General features: G+C 43.7%; 3 protein-coding genes and 1 long non-coding RNA gene across 7 annotated transcripts in view; 3 read left to right on the top strand and 1 right to left on the bottom strand.

The window, feature by feature from the left end:
- The window catches only part of ABCC1 (ATP binding cassette subfamily C member 1 (ABCC1 blood group)), a 53,660-nt gene extending 52,143 nt beyond the window's left edge, over window positions 1-1,517 (bottom strand). For both annotated transcript variants that reach the window (XM_061474252.1, XM_061474257.1), the window contains exon 1: window positions 1,302-1,517. In XM_061474252.1, coding sequence (XP_061330236.1) covers window positions 1,302-1,349 — 48 coding nt within the window. In that variant the 5' untranslated portion in view covers window positions 1,350-1,517. The remainder of the gene's footprint in view (window positions 1-1,301) is intronic.
- A 2,791-nt stretch (window positions 1,518-4,308) lies between these two features.
- Window positions 4,309-9,947, top strand: CEP20 (centrosomal protein 20). The gene is made up of 5 exons (XM_061474248.1): window positions 4,309-4,468; window positions 4,975-5,172; window positions 6,305-6,389; window positions 7,218-7,357; window positions 9,505-9,947. The coding sequence occupies exons 1-4, from the start codon at window positions 4,441-4,443 to the stop codon at window positions 7,351-7,353; spliced, it is 447 nt and encodes a 148-aa protein (XP_061330232.1). The 5' UTR covers window positions 4,309-4,440; the 3' UTR covers window positions 7,354-7,357; window positions 9,505-9,947.
- Window positions 9,948-12,050: 2,103 nt separating this feature from the next.
- Window positions 12,051-13,378, top strand: LOC133279974 (uncharacterized). Its single transcript, XR_009747025.1, has 2 exons — window positions 12,051-12,646; window positions 12,860-13,378. It is a non-coding gene; the product is annotated as an uncharacterized LOC133279974 (long non-coding RNA).
- Window positions 13,379-15,589: 2,211 nt separating this feature from the next.
- Window positions 15,590-15,855, top strand: part of MYH11 (myosin heavy chain 11) — a 61,689-nt gene continuing 61,423 nt past the window's right edge. The window contains exon 1 of one of the 3 annotated variants that reach the window (XM_061473491.1): window positions 15,590-15,777. The gene's annotated coding sequence lies outside the window, so the exon portion shown is untranslated. The remainder of the gene's footprint in view (window positions 15,778-15,855) is intronic. The other 2 variants (XM_061473489.1, XM_061473490.1) reach the window with 2 other exon arrangements.

Here is a 15,855-nt window from a genome sequence, read left to right as displayed (position 1 = left end):
AAGAAAATGTCTCATTCTAGGAAAGGGAAACATTTGATGACAATCTGTAATTTAACCCACACTGAGAAACATGAAAATTAGCTTAAAAGATGCACAAATACAAGCAATGTAATAGGAGGTGAGAATCACTTTGGAACAGCTGGAAAAGATAAGTATCTTGAAGTCTTAATGATTTTTTAAATATTTGCTGAGTAATATCTTAATAGTTCTTGAAACAAACAGTACAACAACATGTGCCGAGACGTCCAATTTTATTTTACTCATAAGGCTGTTCATTAGCTCAGTGCTGGTTTTGGCAAATACCCGATGAATACATGAGTTCCTTAACAGTCTACAAAAATCCACATCTCCCTCTTAGCCCTGCATTGTCCTCAGTAGCTCTCACCCCAGTTTTGTTTTCCCCCCAACTTCCACCTCTCTGTCCTCCTTTCCTCCAGACCTCTTTTCCCATACAACCTGTTTCCTCCTCACAAGGATTTTCACTGCTTTCCTGCCCTCCCAGAGGCCTCACTGCTGCTAGCACCTGTGTGCTTTTGCAAAGGCACACCTTGTTTCAGCCGAGCAAGACCCACTCTGCAACGTTTCCACACCACCCTCCCTTGCACAGCTGGTCTTCAGTTCACCCACAACAGGCTGCACTCACCACTCTACGTTAAGGAAGAGCAAAAATACCGCTATGCAAACACGCGATATAGCTGCTAACCCGCAGAAAGCGTATCTCTGGCCTCCTTCCCAGGACAGCACACCACTTTAGTATGATGGCAGCAGCCAGTCACCGTTATTACTCGCACAGCCCTGAGTAATGCAGACGAACAGCCAAACGCGGGTCACTTAGGAACTCGTTTCGTGTCTCCCAGGCAAGCGCTCGCTAACCCGTCCCTCCCTACAAGCATTTTATTTCCCTGCCGGAAACCCCGCACACGAGGCACACCGGGTCCCATTCTGCGACTCGGGATCGGGAACATCGAACACAGCCAGAGACCCGCGAGCCCCCACGGCCCTGCTCCTCCACGCAAGCCCGAGGCCGCTTCACGCCGGCGTATCACGCACGCACCGCTGGGGCCAAAGGGGCTGGCGCACGGCCGGGGCGCGCCCCAGACCCCCGCGCTCTGCCTACGGTGAGCGCCGGCATGGGAGGCTCTGGCTCTCCCCCGCCGGAGGCAGCCTGTTCGGGCTCTGACCGGGGCCAGCGGCCAGCGACCATCCCTGTCCCACCCGGCTTCCCACCATCCCTCAGTGCCGGCACTGGCAGCAGCCGCCGCCGCCCAGCCGAGACCCTGCAACCCCATCCCGCCGCTCACCCAGAAGGGCTCGTAGGCGTCCACACTGCAGAAGCTCTCGATCCCCATGGGGCGCGGAGAAGTGACCGCGGACTCCCGCGGCAGCGCTGCGCTTTCCCCTCCGCACCTCTCCGTGCCCGGGCAGAGACGGGCCGGCCCCGCCAGCACGGCGCCCTGATTGGCTCCGCGGTCACGGGGATGCAGAGCCGCAGCGCCGCCACCGCCCGCGCTGCGCAGCGCCGCCTCGGCGGGGGCGGGCGGCTCGGAGCTGCGCACCCCGGCCCGGCCCGGCCCGGCGGCGGCGTTCCGCGGGGCGCGCATCGCTTTCGCACACGCGGTGGCCTGTGCCCCAGCCCGGGGCGAGGACGGGTCCCGAGGCTGGGAGCTTGGCCGGAGCCTAACACGTGGTCGGCTCAGGACACCTCGCGCCGCAGCAAGCCTCGCCGGGGCGGAAGCATTGCCCCCCTCGTTGCACCCCCACCTCGCCTCCCTCCAGCAGCCTTCCGGATCGCGCACCTCCCATCCGCACCGGCGGCCGGGGCTGCCCGCAGGCGCTACTGCGCGCCCTTCTCCGGGCACCAGATACAGGACCCCCACACATCCCCCATGGAAAGGCACTGCAAGCCAGAGCCTTCCTCAGGGAAGGACACAGTGAAAGCCCTCACCTTCAAATACTTTTATGTCTCAACGTGAAGCAGTTAAACTGCTTTCAAAGCCCTGAACTACTTCGAGTTGACTAACATGAAATGAACCTAAACGGCTTCATCCACAACCAACTTTACACCAAAATCTATACTGGTTCAAGTAACTGCACAGCCCCTAAAACTGTGTTTGGCTCTGTCTCACGGTGCACTCTTCACATCCAATTTAAAATGCATTGGTTAAGCCCACAGACAGCATCCATGCTCGGCTGACTATCTGACACACCAGAAAACACCAGCTGGAGCATGTATGGCACATAGGCCAGAATAGCGTCATACCCTGCAGGAAAGCAGGGTGGTTATGTGCTACACGACAGAAAAACATCTGAAACCTTTAATTATATGAGCTACATAAAGAATCTCAATTTAAAATGTTCTTTTGCATCCAGAGCAATTATGGTAACAAACTTGTCAAAAGAGACAAAGCTGTAGGAAGAGAGACAGGTCTTGTTTGTCTAATGTGTAAGTAAAATGCAAGAATCACATACAAAGATAGTCTCACAGGTTGCTGCTTTACTGGCCTGCATGCCTTCACTGTAGTTTTGGAGCTGTGCTGGTGGCTGGCTGTGGCCAAGCTGTTCATTCAACTGCAGCAATACTGATCTGTGCCCCTGTATCTCTCATTTCCAGGGTGTCAAGTCGAGGAGCAGCAGCAATGTTCAGCCTCCACCAAGGCTCTGTATGCCTTGATGAGCTGAGCACAATCATTACAGAAAGATCAAACCAAATTCGGTGTCAGAAGTGCAACAGCTCGTATCAGTTTAACCCATACCTTAGTTCATACAGCATTAAAATCTTTATAGTACTGTAAGAGAACAGCTAAATGTTGACATCTGATTCCTCTTATCTTTATTAAGAATATTTGTCCTGGTTTGTGCATTCATCTTTAAATTCATCTTAAAATCATAGTAAATACCTTGGTGGGTTGCTTTTTGATGTCTCAATGCTATCACACCTGTTGTAAAAGTTACATCATAGCCTCCCACATGTGTTACCCTACTGCCTGTCAGCTGTAAGGAATACTTTTTTATCCTGGCTACTCTGCATCACATATGAAGAATAGTAACTCTGACAAATAATACAAGATACCCCACAGTTGCTTGTATTATTTAGTAGCCCTGTAGGAAGATCTTTTCCTTTTTAACAGCATTATTAATACACAGTAAAACAGAAAAAAAAATGCAACCTCTAAGAGCTTACACTTTTACACATACTCTGTGTGCAAAAACACAATATAAACTTACAGCTGAAGTGATACAGCAGAAAAATTCATACAGGGTGGAAAACAACAACTAGAAGTTAGGTGTAATAGAACAGTGACCTACAACAACATGGAAAACTTCAGAAGGATACAGAGAAAAATATTATGACTGTGAAAACTTGTGTGTCAGGTAAGCAGTCCTTCATCACCAGTTGCACCGGGGAGCTGGGCAGCAGACTTGGGAAAAGCAGAGGCACATACTGCTGCAGACTCACTGCAAGTTCGTGCTGTGTTAAAGAACAGATTAACTTCACCATTCCCTCTAAAGGCTTTTTTCATTAGTTTTATTTATTGCCCTCCATTAGAGATTCCTTGGGAGCTCATAACATAAATATTTGCTTTGAGAGGAAATGTAAAAAACCCCAACCAAATAAACAAAAATAAATCCCAACAAACAAACCCCACAGTTCAAGGCTCTAACTGGTTTACTGCTTAAGACTCACATTTTCCTTCAAGCCCAAGGAGGCTGCTCCAACCAGACCATGACAAATCCCGTTTGTTCATCCACATTGGCTGCATTTCCTTTGGGAAAGTCTTCATACTTACACAAAACAAACGCTGCCGCCTCACCCCAGCCACGTGAAGCACACACGCATGTCTCCAGTCACACCAGGGATCCTCACACACTTGCGAAACACCGGTATTCGGTTACATTTTGGCAGGTCTTTTTAATTAAAAGCTCCTCTTTGGTGATTCCCTTTAATTAGAAGTTCATCTTTCAGGGACCGGATGCAAAACTCCTCTGCCGTACATCAGGGAGAAAATCTCATTCATTCTCCAGATGTCACTTTAGCCCTTTTTGGTGTTTGGGGGCGGGGGGGGGGGGGGGTGGTGTTTTTTTCCCTCCAAATAAAGCACATTGACGTTTGTAATTATAGAGAGGAAAAAGTACCACAACCCTCAAAACACCGCCCGCTCCCCCCTCCGCGGCTGACAGGACCGAAGGGTAACTCATCCACAGCGCACAGGCACTCATTATTTTATCCCGGCTTGACGCTGCCCAGCGGACATCCCGGCAGCACCGGGGCGCTCCCTCCCACGGGCAGCCCCACACAGAGGGGAGCCCTTCCGGGCCACCGGCCCCGCAGGCTACGCGCGCCCACCCCGCCCACTCCCACCTCCCGGCACCGCGCCTGCGCAGTGGCAACGTGTGGACTCCGAAGTGTTTCGTCTGGGTGCTGGGCGCGGCTGTTGAGCAATGGCGTCGGTGGCGCAGCTCAAAGCAGGTAGCGAGGTGGGGGTGTTGGAGAGGTGGGGAAGCCTGGCTGTGATGGAAGCACCTCGGCACAACGAAGGGGTGGGCGGCCGGGTGGCCGGGTAGGCATTGTACCCCCGGGTGCGTAGCGTAGTCGCCCCGGGCGCTAATGGACGTCGTCGTCCCCTCACAGCGCCCGTTGTGGAGCCGCAGCAGAAACGTCCCTGAGCCTTCGCTCAAATACTCTGGTCTTAGCGTTGATCTTGGTTTGGTTTTCACTCGTTGCAAACATCTTGATCCAGTTACATCCCACTTTTGAAATCGATAAAACGTATGTTTACGACTAAAAAAAGATATAATTGTGGCTTCTTTGAAGGCTCAGTAGTTATCTGTAACGTTCCTGCTGTTACCTGCTGGCGTATGCACAGGTGCAGATATCTTTCACTGTGAATATGCCGAAATTATGTTTATTGTAGGTGATAAGAATGCTGCTTGAATACGCTTGGCTTTATATTAACGATCTTTTTATGGTAATAGCTTTAAAGGAAACACTGGAAAGAAAAGGTGCACTTGGACAAATAAAAGCAAGGATCAGAACTGAAGTTTTTAAGGCACTGGATGACCAAAATGAACCACGTCCACCGCTGACTCGTGAAAACTTTTTAATCAACGAACTAATACGTGAATACCTGAAATATAACAAGTATAATAATGCAGCACATGTTTTAACTGCAGGTACTGGGTCTGAATTTTTGTTGTAATCAGTGTATTAACAGACATCTGCTGTTTGGCTGAGTAATTCCACTGGCACTGTGAAATTCATAAGCGGGACCAAGCTGCAGAGTCTTGTCTTCTCTTCAAAATAAATAAGATAAAAATACTCTCTCCACAGTTTTACTTGCAGCATTAAGCAAAGTTATACCGTTTGCTTTAAAGAACACTCTTTACCCCTTTTCCTTGAGGTAAATGCTTTGACAAAGTAGTTGATGCAAGAGTAGTTGATGCAAGAACAAGAAAACCTGCTAGCAGCCTCCAAAATCAAAATGCCTTTCCTGAAATCTCTCCATTTGTCTTGGAAAATTGCTAACTGTTTTTGAATCATATATCATATTCTTATCTCATTGGCATTTTGGTAAAGAAAAAACAAACCAAAACAACAGCCTACAAATGAACAAAATTTATTTGAGGAAAAAATTAAAGTAAAATGTACATAAAGTAGGTGAGAGTCTGAATTTTAGCAGTTCTGGCAATTCATGCATAAAGAATGTATCAGAAGCTTTGTTAGATGTCCTCAGCTTAAACAAGAGTACGAATAAGATAGATTGATTTTTTTTTTTTTTTTCCCCACAACTGCAGTTAAGCACTATTGCTACTGGCTGTGCTAAAATACCTGTATTTGAAAGCTGTTTACAGTACTGAAAGAGGAGCTGTAATTTGACATGGTACTGCCCTTACTTATCTTTGTAGGTATTGCTAACTGTATTAGAAATTTGAAGTTCTACAGTCGTGCTTAGATACAGTAATTACTACTATTTAATAATTTGATATATTTCAGTCCCCCTTGAGGGAATGAAGGCAGCCTGTACCGTAGTTAATGTATGGAATCTGTTTTGTAACAGTACTTTAGAGAGAGTTGTTTGCCTAATTATAGTGTAAGCCTTCTTTAATAATTTTCTTAGATTTCTTTAGAGTGAAGATAAAAATCTTAATATGTCATAAATTACGTAAGTATGAAGCACTAATGTTTAAGTGAGTTCCCTGGAATTATAGTATACTGTTAGATATTAATGGTCTAAAAGGGGGGGGTGTGTTCTTTTTCTCTGTTAATTGATGATATTTTTCTTAACAGTCTTAATATTTTTTCCAGAGTCTGGCCAGCCTGAAGTGTCCTTGGATAGGCAGTTTCTTGTCAAAGAGCTGAACTTAGTCGAAGGCACAAATGGAAAATCAGTGTAAGGAGTGATTTTTAAATGCACAGTATATTCTGATTTGCATATATTTTTCTCTTTATGGTTATTATAAATCCCATATAACTGATCTCACCAATTCAGATGCCTGCTTTAACATGCTGGATTAAAATTCACAATGTCAAACACAGGGCCGTTTTCAGACATGCTCCATTTAATTCTGCTAACTCTGTAGCCTTCTTCAGATAGCGTACTTGCGTGCCTAAACACAAGTCTCTTATCAGTACAGTTTTCCCTGCAGTCAGAAGTAGAAAACAGATATACTCTGCAAATCAGTGGATTGCTTTGTAGAGCAATAAAAAGATTACTGTAGTCTTAGATTAGATACAAATTTATAGTGCTTCAGTACAACTTCATTAATGAACTAGGGTACTGAAGCAGCTTTAAACATGGTCAGTGTTCTCTGTAGCTTGTGCTATCAGAATCTGTCAGGTGCTAAGGAAGAATCAAGTTCAGTTTGTGCAGTGGTGGTCTGTGCCTGGCAAAACCTGATCCTTCATACTGCACAAGCGAGAATGTGGATCTGGGTTTTTGTGCTAGGCAGGGTCCGGTCCTTCAGCTACAGGGGGTCTGGAGTTTAGCTGAGAGTGTCTCTTAAGGCAAGCTTTTTAAGAGTGTGCTGATATTTGGGGGGGGCTGTGCTGATTTATGTAATGATACTTAGCATAATTACATATATGTGTATGCATATATATACATATGTAAAGACATCCATATATATTCTAGAAGTAAACATCAAGAAGTCTGAGGAAAGGGTGTATTTTTAATGCTCATTATTTCATAGACTCATTTTGTTTTTTCTCTCTTAAACAGACCTCTCTTGTATGGAATTCTCTCTCATTTCTTACGTGATGGTAAAGATGAAAGTAACCAGAATACCCCCGCAAGAATGACTTTGCTGAATTATCCAAAGCAGAACTTTGGCAAACCACCTACTGATAGAAATTAAAAAGGTGGGTGTTCTGTCATTTTTGCTAGTTTTATTTGTGACCAGATTTTCTGTACGGTACCTATGCTTATAACAGCATAAACATGCAGATGAACACACTGTAACTCCTCTTCTGTGCAAGAAATGCTTTGCAGTGACATCTCTCTTGAAAAATTCTTCAGCAGAATGATGTTTATACTTCAAAAATAGCATTAAGCTGTGTGACCTGACCATAGCTGTTGCTCATGTATTCATTTAAGAAAGACCCTTTATATGTGCCTTTGTTCAAATAAGTGACCAGCTTACACCAGCTCTCTGCTGGTATGCTAATGGTATGCCAGTTGGCCTTGGAAGTGCTTGACTGGCCTTCAGATGTATCAGTGGTAGAACTTTCTCATACATGGGAATGTATTTTATTTATAAAACAGACATTTGAAAGTATTGCAGACAGCCAAGTTTATATGATTTTTCGACTGTGACACTCCTGTTACCTTGTGGTACTTGTAGCTAGCTACTTGTTAGATACTAATGGGAAGGGGAAAAAAAAACCCTAACTGTTTAGCTTTATTCTGTTAAGACTTTTGGACTGTTGGAGAGCTCATTTAAAACAAACAGCAGTGCTATTCTGATTTTTAGATGGTAGAATATCTGTCGTAACCTGTATGCTTTTACAGACAAGGTTTACTGCTCTGCCATTGTTGGTAAAGACCAGAAAATATTAATGTTCCAGTTCTCAGGATCAGAAAGGTCATCCACCAGATTGCTTTGCCATTTCCCTAAAAGTTAAACTGGCCAAATTGTAGTCCCTTACAGCATTACATATCTGGAGTGGGTCAGCTAGAGACTGTCTTACTACACTGGGAATTTAATACAAGAACTTAATTCTCAGCAAAATACATTAAACAGTGGGTGTATCTCTTTGTTTTTTATCTGCTCTAAATTAACTGATTTCTGTAGGAAGTGCTTAAACTTCAGCTGTCAATTCTGCATATGGGCATAAACCTTTGCTGAGGACATAATTCACATCCCTTTGACTGCAGAAGCTTAAGCTCCGAGTTTATTGCTCTATGGCAGAGCACTGCTAAATCTTAATTTTGCTTTTCTGGTCTGCGTTTTGATTGGTTACAGTTAGTAATGCTTAAGCTACAGAATGAAAGGGATTGTTGGTCCAGGTTTTTCCTTCAGAGTCGGCTTGGCCTGTCACTTTTTGAGAATTTAGTACTGTTGCCTTAGTACTATCAACTATTTATTTTGTATCCAAAAATTTGAAAAGTACGAGGCCTGAGGTATTGCTGTCATCTAAAAAGTGTGAGAGAAGTACTAAACACCTTTTCTTAACAGTTAATTGCGACAATGTTGTTTCCCTCCTGCCAGAAGAGGGGCTGAGGAAAGGAAATTTCAATACCAAAGCTGTTACGAATTGTTTCTTTGTTAGAAATAATTATTTGTATCAGAAATTTCTAAATTATTTTGGTTTTTAAACTCAGTGTATAGAAGAACTGTTTCTAAAGTATACCTTTGTACCTCAGTTCTGAAACTGACTCTGCGCAGGGTCACCTTCCCCTGTTGACTCCAGTATAATTTCATGTGGGGATTTAGTTCAGAGTTAGTTACAAAACTCAGGATTAATCGTAAGACATGACAGCATATTGCTTTTTGAACTAAACGGCAGCTTTAAGGCTTTTAACCTTTAAGTAGCTATAGTCTGAAAACTCCTTTCTGCATGTGTTTGTGGAATATGTCAGCAGAGACCTAAAAGCGGTGGGCTTAAAATACTAAATATATATTTTAATTAGGCTCCATATTCAGGTAATCTATCCATTCATAAACTTAACCCACCAAGTCTCATACATAACGCCAACTTGCTTTACATACTAGAAGTTGTTTGCTTATGTAGTTGAATGAATATCCCAACAGACCAGGAATCCTGATAAAACACATGGACTCTGGTGTTTCTGTTACTTCATTCACTGTAGCCAGGTTGGCAGTTGTCTGGAATCTAACCTTTAGTGATGCAAAGCTCTTACCTCATATAGTTGCATGGAAGCATTTTTTTTGTAAAGTCACCAGTTTCCCATGATGATATTCTGTATCAAAGTTGATAATAATAGAAAATAACATTTATACGTTTAGATTTCCAGCTGCATGACAGTATGTGTGTTTCATTTTCAGATAGAATTCCAGAGCCAGGAAGGACAGCTGGCACAAGCATCGAAGAGCCCCTTGTTACACGAAGTATGAACAAGTGATATCTTTTGTATGCTAATTTCTCATGTAAAGTCCTGTAAGAGTTCATTTAGGAAATTCTTCTTCACATCCATTTCACCAATCTATCCAGTGGGACCACTTCAGCTTGTTAAATCTACCAATGAGACAGGATGACTTTGTCATACATACTGTCCATTAAAAAAATGCTAGCAAAGGCTCTTTCTCCAGTGCTGATACAAGCAAAACTGTATAAGAAGTTAGATTAGTGATGCCTGTCTCTAGAATTTAGTCTAACAATATACTTTATAAAAACAGGTTTGCCTTATAAAAATGTATGCGACAACTTAACACTTCTGCACTTTGTTTGTGTGTTTGTGTTTCTGAATAAATTTTTTCTGTTCTATTCAGTGTGGAATTTTTAAAGTGTTCAACCTAAATATCTGAATCACTCTTTTAAAAGGGGAAACTGCTACTTTCAGGTAAGTATGGGAAAAAAAAGTTGAATAGAAAATTAAAGTACTTTAGAGGAATAGATAGTTTTAGTTCTCCAGAATGCACACTATATTTATCTTCATGCCAACAAACACATGAGTGTAAGTCTTTTCCATCTGGAGTTGCTATAAGCTGTGTAACACTTACACAAGGAAGGGTAGAAACGTGGTTTTTCCCCAAAAGACCTGAAACTCAGGCAAAGCTAAAAATAAAGTTGATAACAGATTGCTGATTACCAGAACTTTTTTTAGCTGAGGTGTTTACAGGTTTTGAAATGGGCATTTATTTTAAAAGCCAAACTTATAGGGGTATGTCAGAAATAACAGGTTAGCTACTTATTTTAACAAAATGTATAGACTTTAATGCATCAAATGATACTGAGAGGAGTTTTGTATAAATATATTTTAGGGTTGCATTCTTAAAAATCTTAACTGTTATACAAATGGTACAGTAAGTGGGAAATAAAGAGAGTTAAGAGGACATGCAGTTTGTGAGTTTAAGTGAAAGGACCCCAGGTTGTACACACCTCAGAGTTTTGCTTTTATCTTGATCAGACCCAGTTGGTGTTACAGGTGTTTTTTTTTATTTGTGAAGCAGCCTAGCCTCTACTGTGATGTGAAACTGCAGACGAGCTATATGCCGAAAGGAAGTGTTGCGTTTTATCCACTTGAAGCCTCAGTAGTGAGTTCACCCTCTCTGTGTGACTGGCAATACTGCTAGCTCCCCATTTCCTGATACGTAAGTATCTCAGGCCTCTTGCCAGGAGGGGAGGACATGTGCTTGCAAATCCACCTCAGTCAGATCCATCTTTTAAGTCTTGTAGCTTTCTGTCAATTAGAATTGACCACTGGGTCAGACAAGCAAATTTGTCTCTGTGCCCTCAGTGTTTGCTCTGTGCAAATGTGTTGGCACCATTGTCAGGTTCAGCCACTTGGCTGAAGAGCCATCCATGTGGAAACTACCACTGTGGGACTCTACCTCATTACTCAGTCTTTCCTACCACATCAGTGCTAATATTCACAACCACTGATCTCTCAGTTTCTCTACCTATAAATACAGTAGAAAAATGGTCTTCTAAGGTGTTATTTGTGAATTACCTTCATTTTTAAATGTGCTAAAAGTGCCTCTACGAAAAGTTGCGAAAGTGAGCTTTGAAACAATGCAGGTACGATTCCCTGGCCACAGAAATCCCTGAATTTTTAACTTCGCGTTTCCAGAGGTTAACTGCTAGATCCCTGTTTCTCCATAAACCAGTGGATGAAATTGTTACGTATCTGAATTTTCTCTTCAAGGGCAAGGAGAAAAGCTCTGGGAAACACAGAAGCTCTAGCGTTCTATGATGCAAATCCTCCAGTGTAACCCAAGCCATTGCATCTGCTTTCTGTCTTCCCACCGCAGATCATACAGAAGCTGACCAGGTGTCATGGAGCTCCCTGGGAAATGGATTTTTCATGGTGGAAGTTAAATACAATTTTTGTTCTGGCTGAGTAAGGCAAAGCCCTATTGGGTACTTGCCTTTCCCAAGCACACAGCTCAGCAGACTTACAGGCTCGTGGTCTCCACAGCCATGACAGCAGAGGCTGTTACAAGAGTGTACTTACTAAGCTTTGGGGGGAAGGAATAGCTGTAATCAGAGGAGAATTCTATTTAAGGGAATTTCAGCACTATTTTCTTAGGGGATGGTTTCTTCAGCTCCTTGTCAGGATCCTGAGCTGGGATGGTGGGTGGAAGCTGGCCTGTTTGCTCTTGGTGCAACGTGCTTCATCTAATCCTCTTAATACCCTCAGAGCCCAGATTTGAGCATTTGGGACAATCTCTTGTTTTAAAGTATAGCCATTGTACAAGCCAATTAAACTAAAGTGTATTTCCCTAATATTTATTTGTACAACAAAGCTTTGAAATATTTCTATGAAAATACATTGGTCTAATCACATTATTAATGGTCTAGCATTTATCCTGACAGCACATGAAATACGAGAGCATCTTTCAAGATGCAGATGTGGCACATCCTATTAATGTCAGCCTGCTTACTCTCTAACAGATGAATTCCAAGGCCTTTGCAGCATTCACACTTCCCAAAAACTAATTCCTTAAAAGTTTGAGCTAAGTGAGATCAGTATTTAGAGGAAAATAATTCACAATCCTAGAGTCACAGGTTCAGGTTTTAGACAAAATTGCCATGTAGGTGAGCATGCACAAAAATTGTTTCCTCCAATAATCAAAGAAACTCCATCTAGCTTCATTACAGACTGTGATGTCTTGCATTAACTGCCCTTGGTCCTTCTACTGACATCAGAAAGTGAAAGGAAAAAAGAAAATATATATAAGCATGTAGAAGTTTGGGGACTTTGATGAGCAAAATGCATTTCTGAGGGGTTTTTTTTTGAGATAGAACACTAGCTCAGACTGTTACAGAGGAACTACGTTAAAAAAGGCTGTTCGTTGTCCAAGCATGGTGTCACAAGTGAAGGCGACAAGGAGCCAGTGAAGTTTGGTGTGGTTATCAGAGCTGGAAAGCACTTTGGAAGAATTTAGAAGATTAAAAAACAAAATCTTTAAAACCAAATTTCTGCTCTCCCCTAGAACCAGAAGAAACCGTCTATGGACTCCAGAGGTATTAGTTTCTGTCATGCACAAGGGAAATTTTTGTCTAAACTTTTATCAACACGCTCCAGGGACTCAGTTACGCTTTCCTTCCTGAGCACCCTTTGTATCAAGCTGAATCTTGGTGTCAGCTGATCAGTTTTCCGGAGGAGTGATTATCATTGGGTGATTAGGAAAAAATAAACCCAAATACTTGCTCACACTTGCAAAGACACCCTTTCAGTAGCAGCTGGTGTCCAATTGATTCAGAACTGACCTGTGTGCTTCACATACTTCACTTGACCTGCAGCCAGCATTAACCACAAAGCTGAATATTAAATGATGGTGAGTATTTTACCTCGTTAGAGTACTCTCATGATGAATTGTTCTAGTTTGGACACAGACTGCCCCTCCTGTTGCAAGAGAGCAGCTTAACACAGGCGGTAACCCACCGGGGTGCTTGTCAGTTCCAATTACATTTGTCAGCTTAGAGAAGTGTGGTTGGTAAACTTAGGTAAAAACATTTAAAAAGTTCTTACCTGACACACATTATTTAACAAATTATCATCTCCATCCGTGCTTTGCTTTTTTCCTTCCGTTGTATTCAGGTTACACTGTAGTAGTGCCGCTGAAAGTTCATTTCTTTCCTGATCGATTCCCCTAGGTTTTTCCCCAAGTACAGTATTTACAGTGCAAATACATCAAGGAGATATTTAAAAGCTGCTCAATATTTTTTCTAGACAAGTGGTTGTAACAAATAAAGCAGAGGGTTTAAATAAAGTGAATTTTCTGCCACAAAGGCATTCTTCACTGGAAATTCACAGCTATAACTGTGAAACAACTTTATTTTAAAGAAAACCCAAACCACAATTAGGGAACTCCATCTGGGCTACTATATTAGTAGATTCTTACATCAACTTCTAAGTGAAGTTTGGAGACCACTTTTACACTTGATCAGTTCCTGCCCCACATGGCTCCAGAGCACAACCATTTCAGTTCCAGCAGTAATATTTCTTAGGCTCTCCAGCTCCGTTTAATGTCACGTCATATATCACCCTCCACCGCTGCCTCTGTTAAACACACTCCTCAGGCAGCAAGCCTGCACGTGCACATGCAGCGCCCTGCAGACCAGCCAGGATAATTTCCACTCCTTTTTAAGCTACTATTAAAATGTGTCTGGTTTTGCAAAACCATTGCATGGGTTTAAAAGGAACTTTTTAGGATAACTTTGATGAATGTTAAAATGATTGTAATTTACAGAGGATCCTGTTGCATTTCATTATTTCATAGTACTTATATTCCTATTTAAAAGCTACGTTTGCAACTGAGAAACTGAAATAAAAATAAAAACAGGGTGGACTACCCTGTGAGGAGTTTCCTGCTAACAAGGGCGAGTTTCTTGGGTTTACGTCCTGGCGATCATTTCCCTTGGCTTTGCTCCAGCACAGTCACACGTGCACGAGTCTGATATGACACTGCTGCCTTTCAGGCCCTGGGAGGGCTTTGCAGTGTCCGCACCTCAGTGGGCACTGACCCTCCATCTGGAAGGACAGACTGCAACTGCTGGGATTGTGTGACTGTGTTCAGCTAAGACCTGAACATGAGTCTGTACCTGACATTTCTGAAATGACGTAGGTAAAAACCCTGACGCTCTTCCCCTCTCTTCTCTTTGCCCAAATTTGTTTACCACTGGCCAAAGCTGGAGGAAGGGGCTACAGGTCCATCATACCTGCAAGTGCTGGTACTTTGACAAAGTCGCAGCAGAGGTTTTCAGCCCAGCCTCCCCTCAGAGGTATTTTTTTTAGGACAGAGACCAACATGAGTGTTCAAGGCCAGGTTGGACAGAGCCTTGGGTGACATGGTCTGCAGGGGTTGGAACTACATGATCTTAAGGTCCTTTCCAATCCTATCTATTCTATGATCCTTATCCATCTTCCTCAGGAGGGTTTATTTTCCAGAGAAGACGGGGCTATTCATGTCAAGAGAAATTATTTCACCCAGGACTGCGCTCTGATCCTTTGGGCATACACCATATTTAGTCTGTTGCAGAGAGAGGGTTGTTTCGGTATTTTGTATTTGGCACATTGATGGGAGTTCCTAGAGGATCCTAGCTTTCCCTTTTTGGGATGTCTCCATCCACAGGTCCTACTGCACAAGGCTGTTGGCTACTAGCACGGGAAGGAGGGGGGACAGCTGGGGACTGAAGGTTTGGGGATGTGAGAAAGGTTTGACAAGGACCAGATCACTCCCTAACCCTTGCAGGGCTGGCTCCCCTATCCTCCTCTCTCCCCCAGCTCACAGTGCCTGCTGCCTGTTCTTTCCACTGTATCCTGGGGACTGTTCCCCTCAGCTATTTATCACTTCTCTTCTTCCTTTTATGGACAGAGGGAGGTATTTCTTATATATGATAAAGTATTTACAGTCCTTTCTCAAGAGCTGAGCTCTGCACTGGATTGTGAAAGAAACTGAAAAATCCTCCTGGGGAGGTGGGAAACAACCCTCTAGTTCCCCAGGGGCAAAGGAGGCTTAAACCAGCCCTAGGCTCCAGATGTCACATAAACACACAGAGACCCAGGGCAACCTCCACCCACGCATCCCTGCTACACTGGGAATAACCCTCCCCTCCCAAGCATCCCCTGAACTCAGGGATTAATCTTAGCTCCAAAAAAGCACATTGTCATGGGTGGGAAACCTGTAGTGTGCAGGATCATGACCTACCCTTTGTCCTTCTAGGCAGGGGGCCACACCAGGGTGAGGATGCTGCCAAGGCAGGAAGGAGTTAAAGGCCCATTGGCTCGGCTGAACAGCTTCACCCTAGGAAAAAGAAAAACCTCTAAACTTGTGAGTTAGGGGCACCCCTTCCATGCCTTCCTGAAAGCCAGAACCAGCCTGCTTCCCTAAAAAGTGGCTTGGGGCAGGGGCAGCAGCCCAGGGTTAGGCCCTGCTGGGAATGAGGTACTTGGCTCAGGCTGCCTTTTTTAACCCAGGTACCTAGAGGATTTTCCAGCAGGACGTGGTTTCCAGGGCCCCTCCCCATTGACAAGATTCTCCTCCTCTATATAGGGAGGCTGCAAAGGCAGTGAGGACTTGGACTGTCCCGGCTGGTGGCTGTACAGGTTCCCGACTCTCCAATTCACTCTCTGCTCCCCTAATTGGAAGCTTGTAAGTACTGCAGGGGCCAGAAATCTCTGCTGGGATGGGGCTGGGGGCTTAATGCGCACTTTAGCAAGCTGGTTATTA

The sequence above is a fragment of the Pezoporus flaviventris genome, unplaced genomic scaffold, assembly GCF_033815535.1.
Source record: "Pezoporus flaviventris isolate CSIRO_AGI_PZ_B2104156 unplaced genomic scaffold, CSIRO_AGI_Pfla_v1 ptg000078l, whole genome shotgun sequence".
Taxonomy (NCBI): domain Eukaryota; kingdom Metazoa; phylum Chordata; class Aves; order Psittaciformes; family Psittacidae; genus Pezoporus; species Pezoporus flaviventris.
The sequence above is the reverse complement of the archived record's forward strand: the minus strand, read 5'-3'. Positions and strand labels throughout refer to the sequence as shown.

Bases quoted from the DNA above. Each gene is read 5' to 3' on its own strand.
- CEP20 (XM_061474248.1), top strand. From the start codon at position 4,441: ATGGCGTCGGTGGCGCAGCTCAAAGCAG. The intron at 5,173-6,304 runs GTACTGGGTCTG...TATTTTTTCCAG, and splicing joins AGCACATGTTTTAACTGCAG to AGTCTGGCCAGCCTGAAGTG. The intron at 6,390-7,217 runs GTAAGGAGTGAT...TCTCTTAAACAG, and splicing joins GGCACAAATGGAAAATCAGT to ACCTCTCTTGTATGGAATTC.